This window comes from Lepisma saccharinum, chromosome 11, assembly GCF_977018435.1.
Source record: "Lepisma saccharinum chromosome 11, izLepSacc3.1, whole genome shotgun sequence".
NCBI lineage: Eukaryota > Metazoa > Arthropoda > Insecta > Zygentoma > Lepismatidae > Lepisma > Lepisma saccharinum.
Genome location: NC_139239.1, coordinates 76,156,236 through 76,180,390, shown reverse-complemented (window position 1 = coordinate 76,180,390; position 24,155 = coordinate 76,156,236). Strand labels below are relative to the sequence as shown.

At 36.1% G+C, this 24,155-nt stretch overlaps 1 protein-coding gene across 2 annotated transcripts in view; it reads right to left on the bottom strand.

The window, feature by feature from the left end:
* Positions 1 to 268: 268 nt before the first annotated feature.
* The window catches only part of LOC145994931 (progestin and adipoQ receptor family member 3), a 94,406-nt gene continuing 70,519 nt past the window's right edge, over positions 269 to 24,155 (bottom strand). For both annotated transcript variants that reach the window (XM_083131433.1, XM_083131434.1), the window contains 4 exons: positions 22,254 to 22,406; positions 15,764 to 15,952; positions 8,724 to 8,814; positions 269 to 3,745 (listed from right to left, as the gene is read on the bottom strand). In XM_083131433.1, the coding sequence (XP_082987559.1) occupies positions 3,606 to 3,745; positions 8,724 to 8,814; positions 15,764 to 15,952; positions 22,254 to 22,406 (573 nt within the window). In that variant the 3' untranslated portion in view covers positions 269 to 3,605. The remainder of the gene's footprint in view (positions 3,746 to 8,723; positions 8,815 to 15,763; positions 15,953 to 22,253; positions 22,407 to 24,155) is intronic.

Genomic DNA, 24,155 nt, shown 5'->3' with positions numbered 1-24,155 from the left:
TTTTTTTTAAAAATGGCAATACAACTAGGCTAGCTGTCTACTCTTTTTTAGATATTTTATTAATTTAATTGGAGCAACAGCCTAAATAACTGCATTATAGTTTACCACAGCTATTTTGCCACTCACATAGTTGCTATTATATTCTTCATGCATAGCTAGATGCAACACTAATGCCTTAAACTATTGTAATGTTCGTGAAGTGTACTTTTAATGCTCTATCATCAATCAAAATAGCAATATCAACAGTAAAAGGGAACATTTTGCAAGATTCTTTACATTTGTAGTTATATTTATCACTATTGGTGTTAGTGCATTTGATTTACTTAATATGTTTCTGAAGATTTCACTAAGCTCTTTCAATATTACAGACTACGAATTTCTGAATAAATACGTTTAAATTTTCTCAACTGGCTACGCATTCTATATTTTATTGCAGAATCGTGGAAAAATGCCTAATAGTATTGTCACTGTAGGAGCTAATAATATACTTTATGTTATTGCACTTACTGAACTAAAAGTACAAGGGAGAGTCAAATAACCTTAATTTGTTTTTGTTTCTTATCTATTAGATTTCTGTAGGATTGCACAAGTTTGCTGCATTTTAGGACAGACCTATTGCTGATCAACTTTGAGTTGTCTACCTCAAGAAGAATAAGTCTTTGGTGTCTATGTGCAGTCACGTATGAGCCACTGTGAAGGCCTTTCCACCCATCTGCCTGCGAACTGAGGCCATTGTCGAACCTTCTCCTCCATTAGTAAACTTGCTGGTGTGGTAAGAATGCACAGAGATATTGAATTTTCATTTGCCGAGAAATTTCTGTAAGTTTTAGGCTGACAGAGGGCAAAGAAACCACTCCTCTTCAATGGTGGAAGTGTGTATAGGAGGCGCAATCTTTAAAATAACAAAAATGACGTTTTGAAGCTCACTTGATTAGTGCTGCCCCACAATTGTTATTGGACTTTTAAGGTTTTCATTTGACTCTTGTAATATATACATTAGTAGTGTGTGCATGTGCTACACAGAGCTGATTTCATTTATGGCTCTGTAATAATTACAATTGAGCTATTTTCACATCTCCTTTACTAACTTTTATATATTTTCATAAGTAAGCATCACACTTATGAATAACAATGCTGTGAAAATTTACCAGCAATTAAAACAAAACACGTTTAATCTAATCTATTAGAACTAGGATTAATATGTTTTAAAAAATGTGTATAATGTATCAATTTTATCCCACTACTCTAAGGCAATGTAAATTTTCAATCAATCACAAACTATTGACATGGAAAATGCAGGAAAATGTCAGATTTGCACTACAAAAACAAAAAGACAATCAGAATTAATTTCATAGATTAGGTATATAGTGAGAGACATTTTTTTCTTCACAGAAAAAATATTATCACAAGCTGTTGTCTACTTACTGGAATATTTCTTGCTATTTATAACTAACTATAAATATCACAAAGTTTATTATTAATATCTTCCATTTCCTTTTCAGGTTGTAACCATACAAATCTTGCGCTAAAACTTTTTCAGCAATGACACTTTTATTATAAGTCTATCTTTCTTATTTATATAATACCTGCTGGTATACATAGCACCAATAAATAAAGTTCATACCAAATTCAGTAAAAACAATAAATTCTATCTGGTACTAATTTACTTATCCATCAATATACTGACACACTTAAAATAGACTATTTAATATATGAAGAAAAACCAAATACACTAATTTTGTGTTCGTAATATCAAATTTGCAATTTTTACTGAATATAGTAAACTATAAAGAAAAATGTATGATCCAAGATAAATGTTATGTTTGTTTCAACACTTAATTGTCAATAATATTTGTATACTCAAGTGATTCATCTGACAGTATTATTTTCATTCCGTGATGATCATCGATCACAGTCAACAGAAGAAAACTTATTTTCCATAAAGAAACAATATTGCACAAAACAATTGGTATAACAGAACTTCTAATAGCAGTTTACTGCAACATAACCTTTAGTCAGTTTTTGTTCTGTGTATTTTTCTACACATTTAAGTACTTTAAAAGGAATTAAGCAACCTTCCATTCAAAAATATTATCTCGGGTCAAAAAGATATGTGTAACACGTAAATAAAGCACCGTTTCAAATGACAAAATGTGGCACTACTAACCTACAGTAGTGAGTACAATGTTCATTCAAATTACTTGAAGTTTCATAATATTTACATCATTATATTATGAAGTAAGTTTTTAGTCTGGGCTTAGATACACAAGATGATTGGAAAAAAAATACAAAGCCTTAAATTCCAGTAGGTATTTACTAGATGAATACAAACTGACTCATGTGAAAGGATACTTGATACAGTACTTCTCAACAGTCTCTTCCCTGATTCAGGCATTCATCCCAGCGCTTCATGAGGTTCATGATTCCTGTCTCATAGAATTCTGTGTGCTGCACAACATTATCCAAGTGAAACCGGCGTCATATGCCTGGACTACTCACCACAGGAGTTGTTCTGCTTCATGACAACACTACTCCACATACGGCTCACAACACACATGTGCTCCAACCACCATACATCCCAGACCTTGTTCCGAGTGATTACCATCTCTTAGCTCCTTTGAAGAAACATCTCTGAGGATGTCGGTTTCACTCGGATAATATTGTGCAGCACGAAGTAAGGGCTCAGCTCTGACCCCAGGACCCAAACTTCTGAGACGGGCATCATGAACCTCGTTAAGCGCTGGATTAAATGCCTGAACCAGAGAAGAGACTATGTTGAGAAGTATTGTATGAAGTATCCTTTCACGTGAGCCCCTTTGTATTCGTCTAATAAATACGTGCTGGAAATTACAGGCTTTGTATTATTTTTTTCTGATCACCCCTCGTACGTTGCATAGTGTAACACAATTATGGATTGCAACTGTGATAACGCTAAACAATAACTGGTAATTTGTAACAATTATGCACATTCCACTCGCTTTTTAATAACATTTTTCATCATGAATATGCTAAATAAAAACAGGTATATAACTATACACATATATACAGACACACATGCAAATGCTATGACCTTCTTCTTTTCTTTACATTTATTTAGAAGCAGCAAACAATATTTTGACATTATAAAAGTATAAAATTCATCAACAAGCCAATCACATTTTGCTTCATTTAAAAGCAACTATCATCAACATAAGTACACTTTAAAAAATAAAATTGTGCGCATCAACAATTTAAAACAAAATAGTGGAAATAAAAGAGTGACAGTTGTTTCTTTTCATTATGACACCAACAAGTTTTCAATCTGATGTGCATGCACATCAACTCTTTTTTTATTTGACAAACACTGAATTGTCAGACCACTATAAATAAAATTAAGAGGCATTCACACACGCACCCACCTACACCCACACACACATACAATGTAGCAACAATATATTTCATCATGTGAGCATCAACACGTATCTTTCCATCTCTATCTCTTAAAATTCACGCATGTTACTGCGATCCTTTGACATTCACAAACATACAACATTATCATTCCTAATGCTGGCAATAACATTAAGACTGAGTCTAATTATGATTTTAAAAATGCTTCCCAATGCATTTTAGAACTGTAGGTCATTGCCACATCCATGGTTCATTCGGTACTCCACATATTTAATTCCAGTGTTGTGCCAGAAATAGAGAGCTACAACAACTAGTAAATGCCACCATTGATGAGATGAGCCAATGTAATCACATTTACCTGTAAAATACATAAGCAGCAATTACACATATGTAATTGTTTGTTCATGAAATAACATTGCATACAATCAGAGTGGTATTTGCAGAGGGGATCCAGTCTCTTCTGGTTTCTGGCATTTGGAACTATGGGATAGCAACTTTTACCCCACCCAGCACATAATTTACATGATATTCTCCCATGTTACCTGGTCTACCTCCCGTAAACCAACTTTATTCATACATATAGTAATTGTCACAAAATTTGAAGTTGTCGGACTTCTGTTTTTGTTTTACTTGCATGCATTGGTGTTTTATTTCTATTATATGTAATTAATATATAATAAATATACACACAATAAATAAGAATTGTTGCAGTAAACCAGGTCGAATTTTCAGAATACACCACTGATATTCTGATGTTTTGAAAGTTATTGAAATTCCATCTCTGGCACTCTTTTTCAAATACTACACTGCATACAATATCTGAATATTTCAGGAGTGTTCATGGTAATGATTTCACATTTAAAGATAGCATTTTCATACACAATAAGCTTACATTAATTTAGGTGTACAAGGGGATTTATAGGGGAGTGTGGATAAATCACCCATAATAGTTGGTAGTCAATTAAACATGTCCTCAGCATTCTGATTTATTTAGTTCATAATATTAATGTGAAAGAACCTTTAGTATCCAAATATGGAAGTGTGAGAACATGTCATCTCATTCCACTTACTCTTGGTTATAATACAGGGTAATTGAAAATGAATGGTGCAACTTTACACAGTTATTATGACGTTATGATAGAAAATCGGACAAGGCATCAATATAAAGAAAAACTCTGGAAGTTTTACTCCCACTTAGCGGGCTTATTCTGCTTAGCTGATGCTCCACCAGGATCGCCAGTGTCGCAAAATGGCTAATGACCAGTAGAAGGCGTATTGTGTGTTGGAGATATCGAGAACTGATTCAATCACAATGGTGCAAAGTCATTTCCGCATGCATTTTGGTAGTAATACATATGTTTCACCCTTCGGAAAGATTTGCCAAAGTTACAACTGAGAATTGTTTGCCTTCGAAACCGTTGAGAATGACTGGCTGTCTCGTGCATAGCAAGTACAGTAGAGCGTCGATTATCCGAAGTAATTGGGGGACATGGGTGTTCGGAAAACTGGTTTGTTCGGATAATCGAACTGTACATGTTTATTTGCCAAAAAGAAGTACTGTACAGTAAATTTATTCATAAAAACAGGCATCTCTTTAAGTATGTATTACAAAGTAACGTACAAAGGCAACTTTAGTAGGAATATATAGTATGTGGTACAGTTTATTAAACAAAAATATGTACATATTACATACGCATTTTGCATGAACAATACACAACAGTACACAAAATTAACGTTTAAAAAAATCCTTTATTTTGGTCTGTCTAAGCAAGCCTACACGCTTACGAGCAGCTAAGTCACGTACTTTTTTCATTACAGATATCTGAAAGTGAGCGAGTACACAGTTCGGTTAAGCGGTCGTTCGGTTGACCGACGTTCGGATAATCGACGCTCTACTGTACTTGATTATTGTTTGGACCTTTTCCACGTTACACATGGTTCCCATGTTGAATCTTTATAGTGCGAGTCATGGGAGTAAAACTTCCAGAGTTCTTCTTTATATTAATGCCTTGTCTGATTTTCTATCATAAATAGCAATGTCATAATAACTGTGTAAATTTGCACCATTCATTTTCAAATACCCTGTATTATTGTTGATGATCAATACAGATCAGTGTTCGAAGTGAGGGGTTATATTTTTACAAAGCATCCCCCCAGCTGTCTCACTGTCACCATGTTAGACCATAGAGCACCCCACCAGCTAACCACAAGGCTCAAACAAACCCCCAACCCCACGGCTAATATCAGAAGTGTGTTTTTGAATCTGGAGAAGACAGTACAATAGAATAGTGCAACCTTTCCAAAATTTGTGTTAAGTCCATTTTTGCTGGGCTGGGTTATCAAGACTAAGATGTGAACCTAAGATTCTTTAAAACAACAATCTTACCAAAAGATTATCGAATAATTACCTGAATGAAAGGGAATGTCTGAAAATTGGGACTACAGTGGAACCTTGATTTTTAAGTTCCAGATTTTACATTTTCCTACATTATACATTCAATATTGATCGTCCCAGCATAGCAAAGCGTTGTAAAATTTTCCTCGATTTTACATTTTCCCACATTTTACATTCTATCAACTTGGTTCCCTGAGAAAACGTAAAATCGAGGCTCTACTGTACTTCAGATTTTAAGCTTATCAGATCTTCTCTCAGGGAAGAAAAGATACATGAAATGTGTGATGACCAAACATCTGGTTTTTGCCAGGACAGTCCCAGTTTTTACCTAGAAGTCCCTGCATCCAAAAGTTATCTTATGAGTAATTTGACTTTAACACTGTCATCATTTGATAAATATAATGAGCTGTACGCCCAGAATGCCTTTAACATGTAGCACATCTGACCTATTATGTTATATTATCACAATGTAAATTAAAAATTATTTATAACATTTCTAAACCCTATTTCTCTATTTGAATCTTTGCCTAATGTGAATTCTTCCTTTATAATAGAAAAACTCCTAAGTTGCTGACCAAGGCAGTTTATTAAGATTTAAAAACACTTTACATGTAACGTTTCTACCTTCTATCAGGGTCTTCCTCAGACAAAGAACTAAACTAAAAAAACTAGTTACATGTAAAGAGTTTTTAAAAATTTAATAAACTGCCTTGGTCAGCAACATTAGTGTTTTTTATATGGAAACAATGCTTAATTACATTACTTTATAATAGGTCAGAAATATGGTCAGCCTAAAGAATGTGCAGAAATAGTTCATTCTTACATGTTGTGCCTCTTTACTTTAACCTAATATGAAACCTTAGTGTTCTCCTTTCTTCCCAGTATGCACCTATTTCCATTACCCATCAAATAAAGTCTTTATGTAATATACAAAGGCTTATTTTCCTGTAGTTTACGGTTATTACAAGCATAAGGAAACAGTTTTTCTTTGTGACGTTTCAGGAGAACACACGCTCCTTTCATCAGACATTTATTTTCATTTTGACTAAAGATACAGTTATAACAATGGTTAGTAATTTTTAAACAAAAAGAATCCGTTATATAATGGATGTTGTTATATGAATGTACATTTAATGAATTCAAAATGAGAAACTCTCTACCAGATGTGGAAACCATAGGAATATATAAGTTGTTCATGTTCAAAGGATTACGTGGGACAAACAGCAAGGAAAATGGCAATAAGATGGCACGAACACGACTTGGACATTATAAATCTAAACCCAAGAACAGGTTTGTCAACTCATATCATCGAAGAGAAGCATTTGATTAAAAAGAGAAGGGTTTTAAAAAGATTAACGGGAAACACCGAGTTGAATGTCTGGGAAGCTTCGTTCATTACAGAAGAACACTGGAATAAATTAAATAATGAAAATGGTAACATAGATCCAGTATGGAGTTTTCTTTTTCACAAATGGAGTAAGCCACCATCTTTAAAATTTAATGTAACAGAAAACATCAAGAGACTTTGTGAAAACAATGATGAATTTGAATTACCTGATGATATTTGGGATTCATAATTTAAAAAATCTGAAATAAAAATAAAACAGACTGCTTCTTTTCACAGTTAAGTTGCTATATTACAACAATGTAACATTGACAACATCCATTATATAACGGATTCTTTTTGTTTAAAAAATTACTAATCATTGTTATAACTGTATCTTTAGTCAAAATGAAAATAAATGTCTGATGAAAGGAGCGTGTGTTCTCCTGAAACGTTACAAAGAAAAACTGTTTTCGTATGCTTGTAATAACCGTAAACTACAGGAAAATAATTCTACAATGCAAGCAATGCGTACATACAAGAAAAACTATTATACAGAGGCTGTTCAGCATATGTTTGACCAAACGCGATTCCTTCCCCCTGCGCTCAGAATGAAGTCCCCCAACCTTGGTCGGACATGTTTGTCAGTGTAGTGTGCGAGCTGAAAAAGAGTGGTTGTGTTTTCTCACTGGGACCAAAATCCCACCCAAACTGAGCTGCTTTTGGGAGGAGTAAGTTGTATAACTTTTCTTCCAAGTGTTTTGTGTTTTCTCGCTTGGCCGAAAATGCTGCCAAAACAGTCGCTTTTGGGAGCGTTATGTTGTAGCCCTTTACAATGCAAAGTTCAGTGTGTCAATGATCAGGAAGTAGTGTAAGAGCAACGATTGTGATGTTAGTGTGACTTTAATAATCAAGAATGTGATCGGCAAGTATAAGGATTCCATGGCCCCAGCATTCGGTTCTGCAACAACAGAGGATGAGAAAACGGCCATGCACACAAGCCACCAGTAGTATGCAGGTGCAAGATGCGGTTAACAGTTTCCAAAGACATACTGTATTTAGACGATTCGCCATCTGTCTTTGGGTCGGTGGATTCTCTTGCATGGCCATTCTGTGAAATTTTGCCTGCATACTGGTGGTGGCTTGTGTGCACGGCCGTGTTCTCATCCCCTTTGTTGCAGAACCGAACACTGGGGCCATGCAATCCTTATACATGCCGATCACATTCTTGAATAAAGTCAAACTAACGTCACAATCCTTGCTCTTATGCTACACTGACACACTGAACTGTGCGCCGTAAAGGGCTACAATATAACCTTGCCAAAAATGACTCAGTTTTGGTGGCATTTTCGGCCAAGAGAGAAAACACAAACACTTGGAAAAGTTATACAACGTACTCCTCCCAAAAGCGGCTCAGTTTGGGTGGGATTTTCGGCCCAGTGAGAAAACACAACCACTCTTTTACAGCTCACACACTACACTGACAAACATGCCCGACCAAAGTTGGGCGAGTTCATTTTTAGCACGGGGGGAAGGAATCGCGTTTGGTCAAACATACGCTGAACAGCCTCTGTATTTAGTCTGAAACTTAGAAAAAATTGTTATTGTAAACCTTACCAGAAAAAAACCTCTCGGGGATCTTGGATATGTAAAAGAAAAATGCTGTTCCAGTTATTCCATACATTCCTAGAACTCTTGGAAGTAAGAGCTGAAATAAAAGAAGGGCATTATAATTAATGGTTTTATAGTAGTGGCCAATGAATTGTAAATCAAGCAAATCAAATTTATAGCAACAGTCATAGTACACACATCCTAAAGTTTTAACTGGTGATAAATAGCGATGAAGATATTTTTTCAGGATATTGACCAGATGAGTTTGAAAACCAATCCAATTGAGAATTACTTACAAATCAAATTTAGATACCATGTCATTAAAATACTGTAATTGTATCTATTTTGAGGAACAAGATATACGTAATACAGGTTATTTATGTCATAAAGTGGTAAATTAACGAATCTAAAAGTTTGATTCTTGAATGCATTACATATTTCACTTTATTACTGAACTCCTTGATTCTGAAATACTACAGTAGAGACTATAGTTTTAGTTTTACTATCCAAGTTTTAAAAAAATCGTCTAAAATAGCATATATTTTTTTTTCCTAATGACTGTCAAAGTATGGTAGCAGCAATGCCTAAATCTGCAGCTATTTCGGTTTTAGATTTATGTGGAGTAGCAACTAATTCCCATATAAGTTTTACTTTCTGATGAAGCATGTAACTTTTCTACTTTCTGTTCTCCACGGTCGATCAGTAGCAACTGAAAACTGTCACTTTTGTGGGTTGGTTACATAGAGTGCATCACACATATTTTTGCCGTTGCGCACATACCAATTTTCGTTTCGTCTCCCTCTCTCTTAGCATCACGTGTTCTACGCTGCTCGCCAACCTTCGCCATTGTTGCCAAATTGTCATTCCATTCCTGGACACACTCGCGCGAACATCATTGAAAACAATTGAATAGTGCTCCAGCTCGCGGTTCACACCGTTCGGCAGGGACGGTAATGTGGCAATATAGCATGATGAAGTGGTTCCTTCTTTGATGCAGTGCATGTTCATTGGCTAGCTAGTAACTAGTGTTGCCAACTGTAATAATGAAGCACTATTTCTGTCACGGAAGGAGAAAGGCAGTTAAAGTGACTGTGAGTTTTGTTGGATTGGAAGCGCCATATTTTTATTTTATACTAAGTATTTGACCGGTTTGACGTTGTGTGCGTGTATTGCATGTGTGTACGTGAAAGTGTGTGTTTGTTAATGAACGTTAAATTCCATAATGCCTCCAGTTCTGTCAAAGTTGAAATCAAAAACCTTGCATAGCCAAGCTTGGGAAATTCACAAATTGTTCATATTTCATAATTTTGGAATTGTTCAAAAGAAAATAAATTATGTGGCTCCATGAGTATTACAACTCTTGGCTCCGGCACGTGTTCTTGTAGAAATTGCATAGAGGAGGCTGTCATTTTTCCTGCTTAATGCGATGCATATTGTTTTCTGTGTTAAAATTGCCATGCTTTGATGGGTGACAAGTTCACAGCCAACCGAGTTGGCCAGGGAAGGTATTGCAGTTCATCAAACCAAGGCTCACAAACTCTGGCCGTGTGTATTGGCTTATTGTCACCTTAAGAGACTGCGCCTATTTTAGGTAACAACATATATGCCATAGAATTCACTTGGTAACCTAAAATATCAATGTAGTTCCTTGTAGTAATAGTTCCTTTGAGAGTAAGAATGAGACCAATACCGTGATATTGTCCCCTAACCCATATCATCACAGATCGATCCTCATGTTTCACAGTAGGAATCAGGCAGACAGACGTGTAAGTGTTTTTAGGTATTCTTGCTGCAGTTGTTCTATACTCTGTCCCAACTATCTCTGGAGCAAGGCCATGCAAAGGGGGGAAATCGAGTAGGCAGAGCAAAACTGTACACGCTGCTGCGAAGACTGGTAAGTGCAGCTGCTTCCCCCCTTTATGCAATCTTATTTCCTCTCATGTGCTCGTTGGTGGAGCCGTCCCGTGTCACTACTTGTGCAGAGACTTGTTTTCGATCGCTTGCTCCCGACGTGGGTATACTGTATTTAGAGGAGGAGTTTCTAAGTTTCAAACCCCCCCCCCCCCCCGAACCTTCTGGCATGTTGGATTAATGGAAGTTCAGAAACCAAATTCTGTAACTCATTTTCAAAAATGTATTTCAAGCATATAGTGGTTCAGATCCCACTTTAAGCTGTAGGTCCAGTCCCGATTAGCCTTACTGTCCATAAAGTGGACTTAAAACACCAACTCAAACAAACAAACAATCAGGGAGGCAACGCTTAAACAATCAAGATGAATTTTTATACATTTGGAATTGTGAAACTTGAGTGAAATAGGTTTAATTCTTGGAATCGCAGCCCACCCTCCAACCTTCCATTTTCACTTCTGCTGTTCTCTTTCCAGTGTTGTTAATGTATCAGACTGAAAATTCCTTTATGATTGTCCGAAAATTCCCTTTACAACTTTTAAATTCCGTTCTATAAGGTTTAAAATGGTCTTGATAGGAGTTCAAACCTAGGATCTCCAGCTTCGTAGCACGTTACATTCACTATCCTCCATCCAGCGATCGATGTAGTAGATACATTTGACCTACATGTGGTCCCATAAAACATATACTTGTACAGTGGATAGTGGTTGTACAAGGGTCGTTCAAGGTTGACCGGGATTTTCACAACGTAAAAAATCGATGAATAGCCGGATCATGATGAAACGTGCGGGTGACGTAATGTATTCCTTCGCGAGTAACTAGCACCCGGCATGACGTATTTCGCGCATGCGCAGCAGTTGCAGCGAACATGGCGGCAAGCAGTGTGTCTGTGGCTGTGGAGCAGCGGTGTGTAATCAAATTTCTCGTGAAGGAGAAAGTGAAACCTGCTGAGATTTTCAGACGATTGCAAGCACAGTATGTTGAACAAACAATGTCGCGGACAAGAGTGTACGAATGGTGTGAGCAGTTTCGCGAAGGACGGGAGCTGGTGACAAATGAAGCGCATGGACACATTCGCCCGACTGCACTCACACCAGTGAATATCGCACGTGTTGAGCAAATGATTCTTGAGAACCGGCAAGTAACAGTGCGGGATATTGCTGCCGAGGTGAATATCAGTGTCGGGAGTGTTGAGACAATCATTCACGACCACTTACGCTTCCGCAAAATCTGTGCAAGGTGGGTTCCCCGCCAGCTGACATTCGATCAGAAGTGGACACGCAGGACGGTCTGTGAACAGCTTCTGAATCGGTTTCGAGCAGAAGGTGATGAATTGTTGCAATCCATCATCACGTGTGATGAAACATGGTTGCACAATTCAACCCCAGAGACCAAAAGACGCAGCATGGAGTGGCGGCATAAAGGTTCCCTGCCCCCCAAGAAAAGCAAAATGAAGCCGTCCGCTGGAAAGATCATGGCAAGTGTCTTCTGGGACATGAAGGGCGTTATCCATGTGGATTTTCTGGACAAAGGGAGCACGATTAATGCCCAGTATTACTCCACATTGTTGAGTGGTGCTGTACGAAAGTCCATTCGCAAGAAAAGACATGGGATGTTGTCTGGAAATGTCATTCTTCTCCATGACAATGCCCGCCCTCACACGGCCAATGTGACAACAACAACTCTGGCCGACATGCGCTGGGAAGTTCTGCTCCATCCCCCCTACAGTGCAGATTTAGCCCCCAGTGATTATCATTTGTTTGCACCCCTTAAAAACCATCTGGGAGGGAAGAAATTCATGACAGACGAAGCACTGTGGAGCGATGTCCTCCAGTGGCATAGGCATGATGTACGACTTAAGAGAGAGAGAAATGCAATATTTAAACACACGAGAGAAACAGGACATGACATAGAGTGGGATGAGGCTACGCAGATAGGAAGGGAGAAGAGAATGCTAGTGAGAAAATGGAAGGAAGCCAAGAAAATAGAGAAGAAAGGTGAAGAAGACATAATAAACTGGAATGGGGGACTGAAGTTAAACAAAGAATGGAAGAAGGTGTTAGAAAGAGTGGAAAGGACAAGAGAGAAAGAGGAGAGGAGAAGGGAGAAAAATGAAGGAAAAAGAGCGTGAGATATTCTATATGAATATCTCTTCACATTTTATATGAAAGTAATTATGTTTAGCCTTTTAGGTGAAAGTACAGTTGGAAAGTGAAAGCCACCTGCTAGAAAGTTCCTAACAACTTTCTAATAGTCTGGAGGGAGTAATGTTTGTGTATATATAATGCCCTTTTTGTGTATCTTGTTACTTTTGTACTTGATACAGAGTCTGATGAAGACCTTGCTAGAAGGTTGAAACGTTACGTTTTAGTTTATGTTTTTAATAAAATAAATTACTGCCTTGGTCAGCATATTTAGTTTTTCATAATCATGGAAACAAGGCTTAATGGTGTTACTAACTTTTAAAGGTTTTTTTCTAAGTATCTAAAATAACTGTGCAATTCAGTACACACTTTAAGAAACGTAAAATATATCAGTTGTGCTGCATATTCACTCATCTGCTAGATCGAGTAAGTCTTCTCAAGGATATAACAACAGCAATAATAATAATATGTAATAATAATTTTGGAATAGAATTGGTTTATTATGAAATTTTAATTATTATATAATAATTATTATTATTGTTATTATTTGAATTGATAAAATTTCTGGCGATGCCCATGAGAGCAATTATGAGTGAACCCCACTGAAAATTTCCCCTGCCTACGGGCATGGCTCCAGGGATGCTTGGGACAAAGTATATGGTTCTTTGCAACAATCCCCTTCAATGTTCAGCGATCCCTCACACTTGGTTTTCATCAACTATTAATCTTTGCTGATCATGTCTTTCAATAACCTTAAACACTGTTGCCATGGATACACCAAATAAAATGGCATACAGGTGCCCCAATTAACCAGACACCAGCAATCAGCCCCCCCTTGAAAATCTAAAAAGTATCCAATTCTGTATCTCTTCCTTGTGAACTGTCACACATGAGAGTTCATAATACACTGCCTTAGTGCCCACAGAGAATAAACAACATTTCAACAAAAGACTGTTACAATGCATAGTGACTCAGTGGTAGTGGTATTGAGTCAAACAAAATTATATGCCATTAGTATTAGGGGTTTTCCATTACTATGTCCAACCCCCTGTATTTTCAGCTCATAGAAATGTACTTCTCTTGTGTTCCCATACTAAAGTACATTCCTACTATTATTGTTATTAATTCCACAAACCTTCCAAGTACTAAATCAGGGTGGCCACTCTAAGACCATGATAAAATTCAAGTATAATTCCTGGTTTTCAAGGCTAACTTTCCGAAAATTCAAGCACATGATTTCTCTATTTCAACATTATGTATTACCGCTGTTCACCACCCACACTCACCACCACACACAATAAAATATATTAACAATATAAAAGGTCTGTGTGATTCCAATGTATCCAAAAATTCAAATTCAATTCAATTAAACGGAAAATATATAATTTAAGGTGCGGAGTTTACATTTGCTATTTCACACACTCAGAACTGAAATACATCTACAAAAACAAGTCACAAATATTACGGGATATACTAATCTACGAAAAATCGTTAATTGTGTAAGAATTTCAAACTCAAATTTACCTCATCAACTTCAAGATGTCTTATCTTGAAATAATCTTCCGTCCGTCAGATAGATTGTTCTGCAAAGGACACTAACAAAGTTAACGGATTGAGAGAATTCTGTTTTATTTTCCACGCAGATTTCTTTTCCTTGATAAAAATACAATCTATACTATGAAAAACTCGCCTCAGGGCATTTATAAATATGTATAAATTCAAACAGATTAGTATTAATAAAAGTTAGAACTTTTCACATCTACAGAGAAAAATTCATGCAAAATTCACGAAGAATTCCCAGAATTCCCGGTGTGTAGCCACCCTGTAAATACGATAGGGTGGTTTATACTGGAAACACATCTTTCATTGAGACATGATATTGAATGCAGAATGGTGGCAACAATTTCTGCTAGAAACAGCTGCAATGAGCATCTTGGAATATTTTTGACACTTGTGTTGCCACCGCAACGTCATAAACAAGGTAGAAAAGGAACTTATTTATGCCAAAATAATATTAGAAGTACTATTTACATATTCTGAACATTTAACACGCAACTGTTCAGCACAATTATGTTTGATATTGCTGAGAATTTCCACCACTATTTAGACCTGCTCTTATGAGGATTTTGCTCTTTTACCAGCTTATTTCTGCTGGATGGAGGTTCAATTTGCTTCACACAGGAAACTGCTTCAGCTGCTCTATTTATATATATACTCCGTAAATCCTACAGTTGATAAAACAGTGATGGTACCAGGTCACTTTCAATAGAAGCATAGTCTGCTTTATCCATTTCTCAAACACATTCTATTGAATCTGATGATGCAAATAAGGTGTTTATTAAACATGAGAACTTTTAGCGTTTTGTGTGCTCTTCTGTGCCAAATGGTTCAAGCTCTTGTCTTTTACGAGTGGTTTCAGATTCAATCTTTGGTGGGAGCTTCAAAATTTCAATATTTACTCAGGAGCTACTAGAAAGTATGGGTAGCCAAATCCAGATATCCTAATTATCTGGATATCTGATATTCATTTTATCCACATATTCGAATTATCTTGATATCCCGATTATCCAAAATGTCCAGATATCCGAATATGTACATTAACCAGACAGTTTTATAGTTTTATCGTTTATCCATTTTTCAGGCTATCCACATATTCTTCTTTTATTCGTCATTTCTGTATGTATCTTCCACAAATTCTTATAATATCTGTCTATCTGGATTATCCAGACATCCAAATTATCCAGATATTTGGATTATCCAGATATCCGAATTCTGCAGATAATCAGATTATCTGTATATTTGGATTTTCCATTGTATCCGAAATGGATATTTGGATAATTTGAAATCTGGATATCCGTTACCCTGATCTTGTGGCCACCCCTACTAGCCTTAATAGCCACTCAGAACTATAGCTCATGAACTGAACAATTTACGAACTCCAATTCAAAAACAAACAACTTAGACTTTATTACATGGCACAATATGATTACTTACCGCTACAACAGGATTCTCTAGTCCACCCATCATTACAGTCCAGTGGAGAGTAGGAACTACTCCATACAGAGCCCATAAAACAAATACAATCAGCTTCACATTGGGGTCAACATTAAGTCGTGGGATGTGAAGCATCATGGCAAATCCAAATATAAGGGCAACGGAGATAAGGTAGAAATGCTGCCATTCCTGCAAATGAAATAATATTGATGAGCGTTGAGAAAGATGTCCATGTAGAGTGAAGTGTACAATGGCTTTGTTATTTGGGTTTAATTAACTGCAAACAACATTTTACACAATCTGTGCTTTCACTATTCATTTATGTTACAGATATATTTCCAATCAACAAAACGGAATATATCCTGACAATGTGCAAGTTATCTTCTTCTTCTTAAGATTCAAATATACGCATATCACATATTAGAGTTTGTTTTTAAACAAAACCGACTGTGAAATGTGCAATTAATGTGCTATGACCCACACAGGGTCTGATCACTTTGTTTTTACCTTGAGCTCAAAGGTATGCAGAAGGTCATGAGAGAGTTACAGACGACATATTCATTGTAGAAACATGGTAAAATATGTATATATAAAATAAATAGCTCTTCCTACACAGTGTCACCATAATTTATTGTTACTTTCTTACCAAGTCCCCTTTAGAATTACCAGGTCAATCTGTAAGGGAGCTTTCAGACCGAAGCGACATACGACATGTTTCATTGGAAGTGAACCCTCAGTAATCAATGCAACCTCCTGAACCAAAGTGACAGGCAGGCTGCATGTGTTGCTTGTCAGTTGTGTGTTGCTTGGACTTGGCTATTTTCTGAATACCAAGCATTGTTGCACCTTGATATGTTGTTCACGTATGCACAGTTTTGCTTTAGACTGAAGGAGCCTGTGCCATGTGTCACTTCAGTGTAAAAGCTCGCTAAGACTTACTAGCAGGTTATTTCATGTCAGTTCAACCAAAAAAGGTGGTTTTGGAACCCATGATCTCATATTTTGACTAAACTTGGCACATGTGTTCCAAAACCCAATATTTACAGGGGAGAGACAAATGAAGCATACTTCCCCCTTAATAATGTTGTCCCCTGAAAGGAACACTTCGTCAATTTCAAGTTATCATGTCCTGCTATATTCTTTCAATAATAAACACAAATTACTGTGACTGATATAAAATTATGTGTGAAATATCCCAAGTAACCAAAAGTGGTAGACTCAACGTTGGGCCAACCGTACTGAAAATGGTTGGCCAACACAAAAACATACCGTTGGCCAATGGTAATTTTGGCCGTGGTTCCAACGTTGGGTCAACGTGTGGTTTTTACGTTGGGCCAACGTATGGTTTTACTACGTTGGCCCAACGTACTGAAAACTAAAGAATGGATAGGTTTGTTTTCTGATATATACATAATTTGTTGTGAGGCCAAATGTAAACAATAGTTCAAGTTATTTATGAAAATAAAAAAAAATACACAGCACTTTCTCAGTCACATGGTGTCATTGTTTTCAAGGCACCATACCTTAAAGTGGTAGCACAAAAACCTTCTAGAGTTTTCTAATTTTTCCATCTTTCATGGAATTTAGTCTGGACATAACATTGCTTAACCACCTTCACAATAATACCTGTACGAATGTTCTTGTTCTACTACAGCAAAAGAGACAAACAATAAGCAATTCCCAACACATCTTTCATCCTTGGCGGCTGACAAAGGACTGGTGAGTGAATGCAAGTTAAAAATAGCTTCTACTTTCATTAAAAATATATTATTTCCAGTGTGTGCTGTGACTGTAATATTCGAAAAGAAACACTGTTACATGTCACTTATTTTACAGTCTAGAATTTTCAGCATTCTCGTGAAAGTTATCTTAGCATTAAAAAGTTGTTTTTAAAACTGATTTTGACTCACGTTTCCATGGTTGGGCAAATGTTGGCAACCTCCGTTGGCCCAAAGTAAGACCAACGTCAATTTGCCAACCAACGTAAAGCCAACTTTTCCCACGTGAAAACTGATGTTGGCCCAACGGTGGTGGTTACTTGGGATATACTTTTAGGTAGACAACCATTTTACAAGGGGGAGGCATGGCTTCCCCCTTGCCCTGCCTCCCAGGCATCTATGAAAACATTTAAAATTTTATGTTCTAAAAATTTGATTCAATGATATTTTGAAGCTAGATTCTTAGATTTCCAGTTAATTTGAAAAATTTAAAATCTGGTAGCCATTTTGAAAAATTTCAGAAAGAAGTTGTCACATTTTCAGATTTTTTTCTGGGTAAGTTAGATCATCTACCCAAGTTTATTTTAAATATACCTATGTTAGTGTTGCACCATTCCCTTACAATGATAATCAAATTTAAATAAACCTAGTTTTCAACCAAAAATAAATCAGCTAATAATATTTTATTAATTTATTGGTGTACTAAAATATGAATGTGATATGTTGTCATATTTTTTTCTGAAATGCTTATTGTTTGTTTAGCATTGTTGTAAAATTTCAAAAATTGAATAATTTATAAGGGAGATAGATTTTTTTTTCCTAAGACAGTGCAGCTCAGCTTTGGAATGGATGAAAAGAGGAATCACCTAAAAGTCTGAGGGGCTACAAAAATTAAGCCAGACAAGTTAGAGACAAAAAAATTATGTGGTTTTCCACCACCATGGAAGGATTAAATGTGTCAAGTTTCATCAAAATCTGAGATCATGGGTACCATGGTCTGTTTGAACTGATGAGGAATGACCCTACCAATAATGCATAATTAGCATAAAGTCTAACAATAATGTACAAGTAAACACCTCAAGTGAACACAAGTACTGATTGTTCTCCAGTGCAGTGCATTCAAAAAGTCTCTCCACAGTGGGTGTTGTTGCAAGAAACAGATGCAATGCTTGTGTAAAAGAGTTCGGTTACATATTGTGCACTTTCAACCTTGCTGGAAATTCTACTGTTTTCAGTAGACAAATTCTACTGTTTTCACATGTCTTCTACTGTGTACTGTGAAATGTACTGAAATTCTATTGTAGATCTACTGTACAGCTACTGTGCTCTACAGTAGGACTACTGTACTCTTCAGTAAGGCTACTGTACTGAAAAAACAATGTATATAATAATGCATAATACTTGCTACCATATATTATAAAATCATTTATTGACTCCAAGAATAGACAAATTAATTCTTGACACCATATTTTCAGTGATTTTGAAGTGAATTGGAAAAACAGTACATGAACTTAATTTCTACTGTTTTTCTAATGAATACTATTGAAGTCAGATATATCTTAATGAATAAGTTACTATAATTCTTTCTTAAGAAATAACTCAACCTTAAAGCAGCTAGCAGTTTGAATACATGATCATATCAGTTGATTTTTTATTCAACATGGAAATTCCATGGTTATTATTATATCTGTGTAATGCAATTGCAGAAAGGAGCCATCTTTTGATCTAGTCAACAGTGTTTGCTTGTTTTGGTTTTTCAAGCATTGAGGATCAGGTCTTCATTTAAACTATTTTTTTCTGTTTTCGTGTGGATATAGGAAGAACAATATGTCAATTTATGTATAAACACTTAAAAACGTGTTCACTTTATTTGATTTCTTTGTTGTGTGAATACATTCCTAAGTAGCAAGTTCAACATGCTTTACCATACATTTATTTTAGTTGTTTATACAATTTCTTCATTGCATTTTCAGTTGTATAGATAAGAAAATTTTCATTACTGATAATGGTACTGTTTTCATACATCAATATACTGAACACAATAAAAGATATTAGTTGTAATTATATTACTGAAAACAGTACAGTTCAACTACTTAAGATAGAAGAACCAGTTGGACTACCAAAAACAGTAGAAAACATTAGCAATACAGTTTATCTACTGAAAACAGTAGAAACAGTTGGGCTACTAAAAACAGTAGAAAACATTAGAGTGCATATGGCCTTGAACAGCTGAACAGCACCAGCGAATCACAAACGTGCGGCGTTGCCTAGTTCAGAACCTGTTTCACCTCGCTACTAAATCGTGTACCTGGTGCCCGGATATAAATAGATTATTTCAAGTGTCGGTAGTTCAACAGATGGAAAGATAATGAATTTGCGGGTATGTACGAAAAAGAAGCATGATTGTAACTTATACCGTTCCCTCTGTAGAAGGAACATTTGTTATTATAAATGTATTTGCATTGTATCGTTTTTGCTCTCCCTTCGTTCCTGTTGCATTCCGAAACTTTCCAATTAACGAAGGGAACAGGGCACGTACATTCCCAGTGATGGTAGAAGAAGTTGACGAAGAGGATTCCGTCACTGTTCATTTTTTCTGTGTGTTTAGTGGGTGTGTGCATCATGTTGTTGAGTAAACCAAGTGGTAGTGATAGCGAGAGAAGAGAGAAAAAATACAGTGTTGTACAAATCCAGGCATGACAGGTGATTTTTCAGGTGTACATTTTTCTTAAAAAAACATTCGAGTGAAGAAGAGAGAAGTAAAATTGACTATAAGAAGTGCCAGGCTCTAACAGCTCAAGCGCGTGGTGTGAATCAAGCTACTGTTTCTCGCATACGTTTGGGGGCAAAGCAATGTGGATTGGGCATGTTTCAATCAACTAGAAAGCACATTAACGTAACAAAAAGAACAACAGACTTAGATGACTTTGAAAAAGACGTAGTTCGTAGAACAGTCTTTGAATTTTACGATTGTGGCGAATTTCCTACTGAAAAAAAGATAACGTACTCTTGTTAAAGAAGAACTTGACAATGTAACATTAGAACATGGGCCGCTTGTGTTACATGCACAACAATTACAGGAAAACGATTTTGTAAGGCAGATAGGTTGGGACAAAATTTTGGACCCAATTATAATACATTTGAAGGACAGTGACACAGAGGGCAAAAGTAGTGTGGTCAGTGACGATGAGGACAACGACGGCAGTTGTTGGAGTGACGAGGAGTCCCTGGCAGTCCCTCTGCCTCTGGCATAATCAGGTATATTCTTTTCTCCCATTGAGTTTATTATATGTTATATTATCAAATGTTCCGTGCTCGCCGTGACAAGGCGTTTCGCTCAACCACGCTGTCTCTTTTCCGTGTAAGATTTCGACATGGCACCGCTGGAGTGGGCTGCTATTGGCTATCGCCATATGCAGAACATTTGACACGTACTCTAGCAGTACAGTTCAGCTACTGAAAACAGTAGACACAGTTGGGCTACTGAAAACAGTAGAAGACAGTAGCATTACAGTTCATCTACTGAAAACAATAGATGTTTCAAAACATCCATTGGTCTACTGAAAACAGTAGACAGAATTTTCAGTAGGGAATACAATGTAAATTTGTGTAATACATCTGTCTTCTTGCAACATAACCCACAATATTTACTGTATATGGAGTTCTTGAAAGTATTGTAAATGTGTATCGCATTCAGATATAACTTGTTTATCTAGTTATATCCTTAAGATGTAACTTGAGTACACAATATTTGCATAATTTTCATTAATAACTAGTGTACTTTGGATAAGTAAAGTTTGGATTGGCTGAACATAATAAATATTAAAATTGGTACAAAATCATGAAATTAACATCCATTGAATTTGTTAATAAAAATAATAATCACTAATGAAAGTGAAATATGTACTCTAATTCTCCCCAAAATACCCTATACAGTGCTGAGCAAAAGTTTATCAACATCATATTTTTCTGCAATAACTTTTTCAAACTTCATAGATTAAAGTGAAATTTTTATATGTTGGGCAGCAAGGTAGGTGCAGGACCAGTTTGGACTATTTACAAAATTATTAAAAATCTTTATTCGATTTTTTCAACCTAGCAAAAAATTACCCTTCTCTGAGAAGTACCAGTTAAAACATGGGTTAAAAAACGGGTATTGATTGCAAATTTGGAAATTTTCCATTTAAGAATTCATTATGAAATCAAATTTCTTTAAAGCTGAAAAGTTTCAATTTTAAATTACTTTCTAACCTGTTCTAGAAATGTGTATTGTATATTCCAAATTTTTTGTGTCCTACAGTTTGGAACAGTATGTCCTACATTTCCCTTATAGCGATCTGGTAACTCTATGCCTTTATTGTATAGAGCCTCCCCGATGGTGCAATGGTAGCGTCATCGCCTTGTAATCAAGAGGTCCTGGGTTTGATACCGGTAGAGGCACATAGTGATTCGGATCCCACTTTAAACTGTAGGTCCAGTCCCAATTAGCCTTTCTGTGCAACACCAACTTAATCAATCCTTAATTGTATGTTTACAGTTTATAGTTCAGTTTTGAGTTTCCAATTATCTACATGTTGTTCTTTCATCTTCTTTTAATTATCTGTTTTGCTTTCTGTCTTTTTTGTTTATTGTATATTTATGCTGTTTGTAGGAAATGTATGTTAACTGTAGACAAAGGTTAGGTGGGAGAACAGCATATGCTGAACCTTGCCTGCTAAATCAAGATATATTATTACTACTATTATTATAACAGAAAGCATTGATAAACTCACCTGATGGCACCAGAAGGCATAATATATTCCAGACATATAAATAGCCAGAAGACTCACAGACACACCAAACATGTCAAATGCCAAGAAACAATTGTAGTCTTTCTCCGATCGGCAAGAAAATGTATGATATACAGATGACAATAACATGCAAACCTGCAATTAGAAGAAAGAAAACTTTGTATCATCTACAAAATAATGCTTAAAAGCCATTTTTAAAAATAACCTTATGTTTGTCTGCTATGAAATAGTCACTTTAGGAAGCTTTCAGACCAAAATGACAAGCAACACATGGCAGGTGACCAGCAACACATGTCACGTGGAAGTGAACCTTCAGAAATAATTGCAACCTTAGCTACTGGAGAATCCATGATAAAGGTTGTGCGAATTACTCACAAGTTTAATATATATATATATATATTATTAACTTACGTTTTGCGAGTATCGAGGTAACTCCTGCGATGTTTCGAGGCGCAACTGCTCTCTTCCTCAGGCTTCCTCAGGCTCAGAGTATTGCAGCACACGCGGACCGTGGCTACTCACAGTTATAAAAGTTTTAACATTTAAAGGAGCAGTTTCTAATTGGGTAAACGGCATGGTAGTTTGACATGTACCTATAATGGGTTTTAGATTTTTACTGTTTCTTAACCATACACCTTTTACCAATCCCATATCCTGAACCTACGGAGAGTTCGACGTGGTTATGATTTATACATAACCTAAACGTGAGCAGCCTGAGTAAGGGAGCAGTTGCGCCCCGAAACGTCGCAGGAGTTACCTCGATACTTGCAAAACGTAAGTTAATATTATATATATATATAGATATAGCTACTGGAGTGTCACAACATGCTGCTTATCACTTGCATCATGTCACCTTAGTCTGTTTGTTCCACATGCACAGTGACTGATTCTATCTTTATTTCATATTTTACATATTTTTTTACGGACTGGAGGGAGTAGTGTATATTCCATTCTATGAAGTATTGGTCACTTTGGCATATAACTCCTCTGTAGTGTGCCATTTGTTGCCCAGAGTTTTTCGCCAGTCACGTCACAGAAATCAATTTATGTTCTTTCTGCGGTATATATTTCTGACTTTCTCTATGTTTGAATGCCACACCATGAGCACTTTTCTGTAAATGTATAAAATAAATCATTTAAGATTTTACATAAATTTGCAGAAATTCTATGGCATAACTTGAACTACAATTTGTAAAATCAGTACTCGAAGTGGGAAGTACACGGTTAACGAATGGAAGAAATATTTAAAAATAGTAGTAGTTCAGAGTGTGTACCAAAATAACAAATCAAAATTCTTGACCTTTTCATGGCCTTCTTCGTTTTTCTTAACTTCATTCAACTCTTACTTAGGTAAAGATGGAAATTAGCAATTAAGAAAATAAATATTATATTTAATGGAAAACCCCTATCAAAAAGCTAGTTGAAATGGAAACTGAAGCTGTATTTAACAAGATAATTACACTTGCTTTATCTATTAATGCATCCTGAACTGCATTTGGCAGACTAGTAAGGCTCTGGCATCTGGACTCACAGTCAGTAAAATCTTATGTGGGTTCCTGTTGTTGTCCCCCCTATATATTTGTGATTGTCTCTTCATTAATCTTACCTTAGCACCATTCATTCTCACCTTCGCGATTATCCAAAAAGGGCAGAAAAGTGAAGTAAAATAAACTAAATCAACCAGTTATTCATTGTGGTAGCAACAATTTTTGAACACAAGTATAATTTCTTGACCTTTTATTAGCTTCTTGACCTAGTTGTGGATTTCTTTACTTTCATGGCTTCCTTGACTGGTAGACATCATGTAGTTGCTTCAGCAGAGAGCACATACTTAAGTTGCAGTTTTATTAGAGTACAATTTAAATCTAGCAGCATGCTAATGTA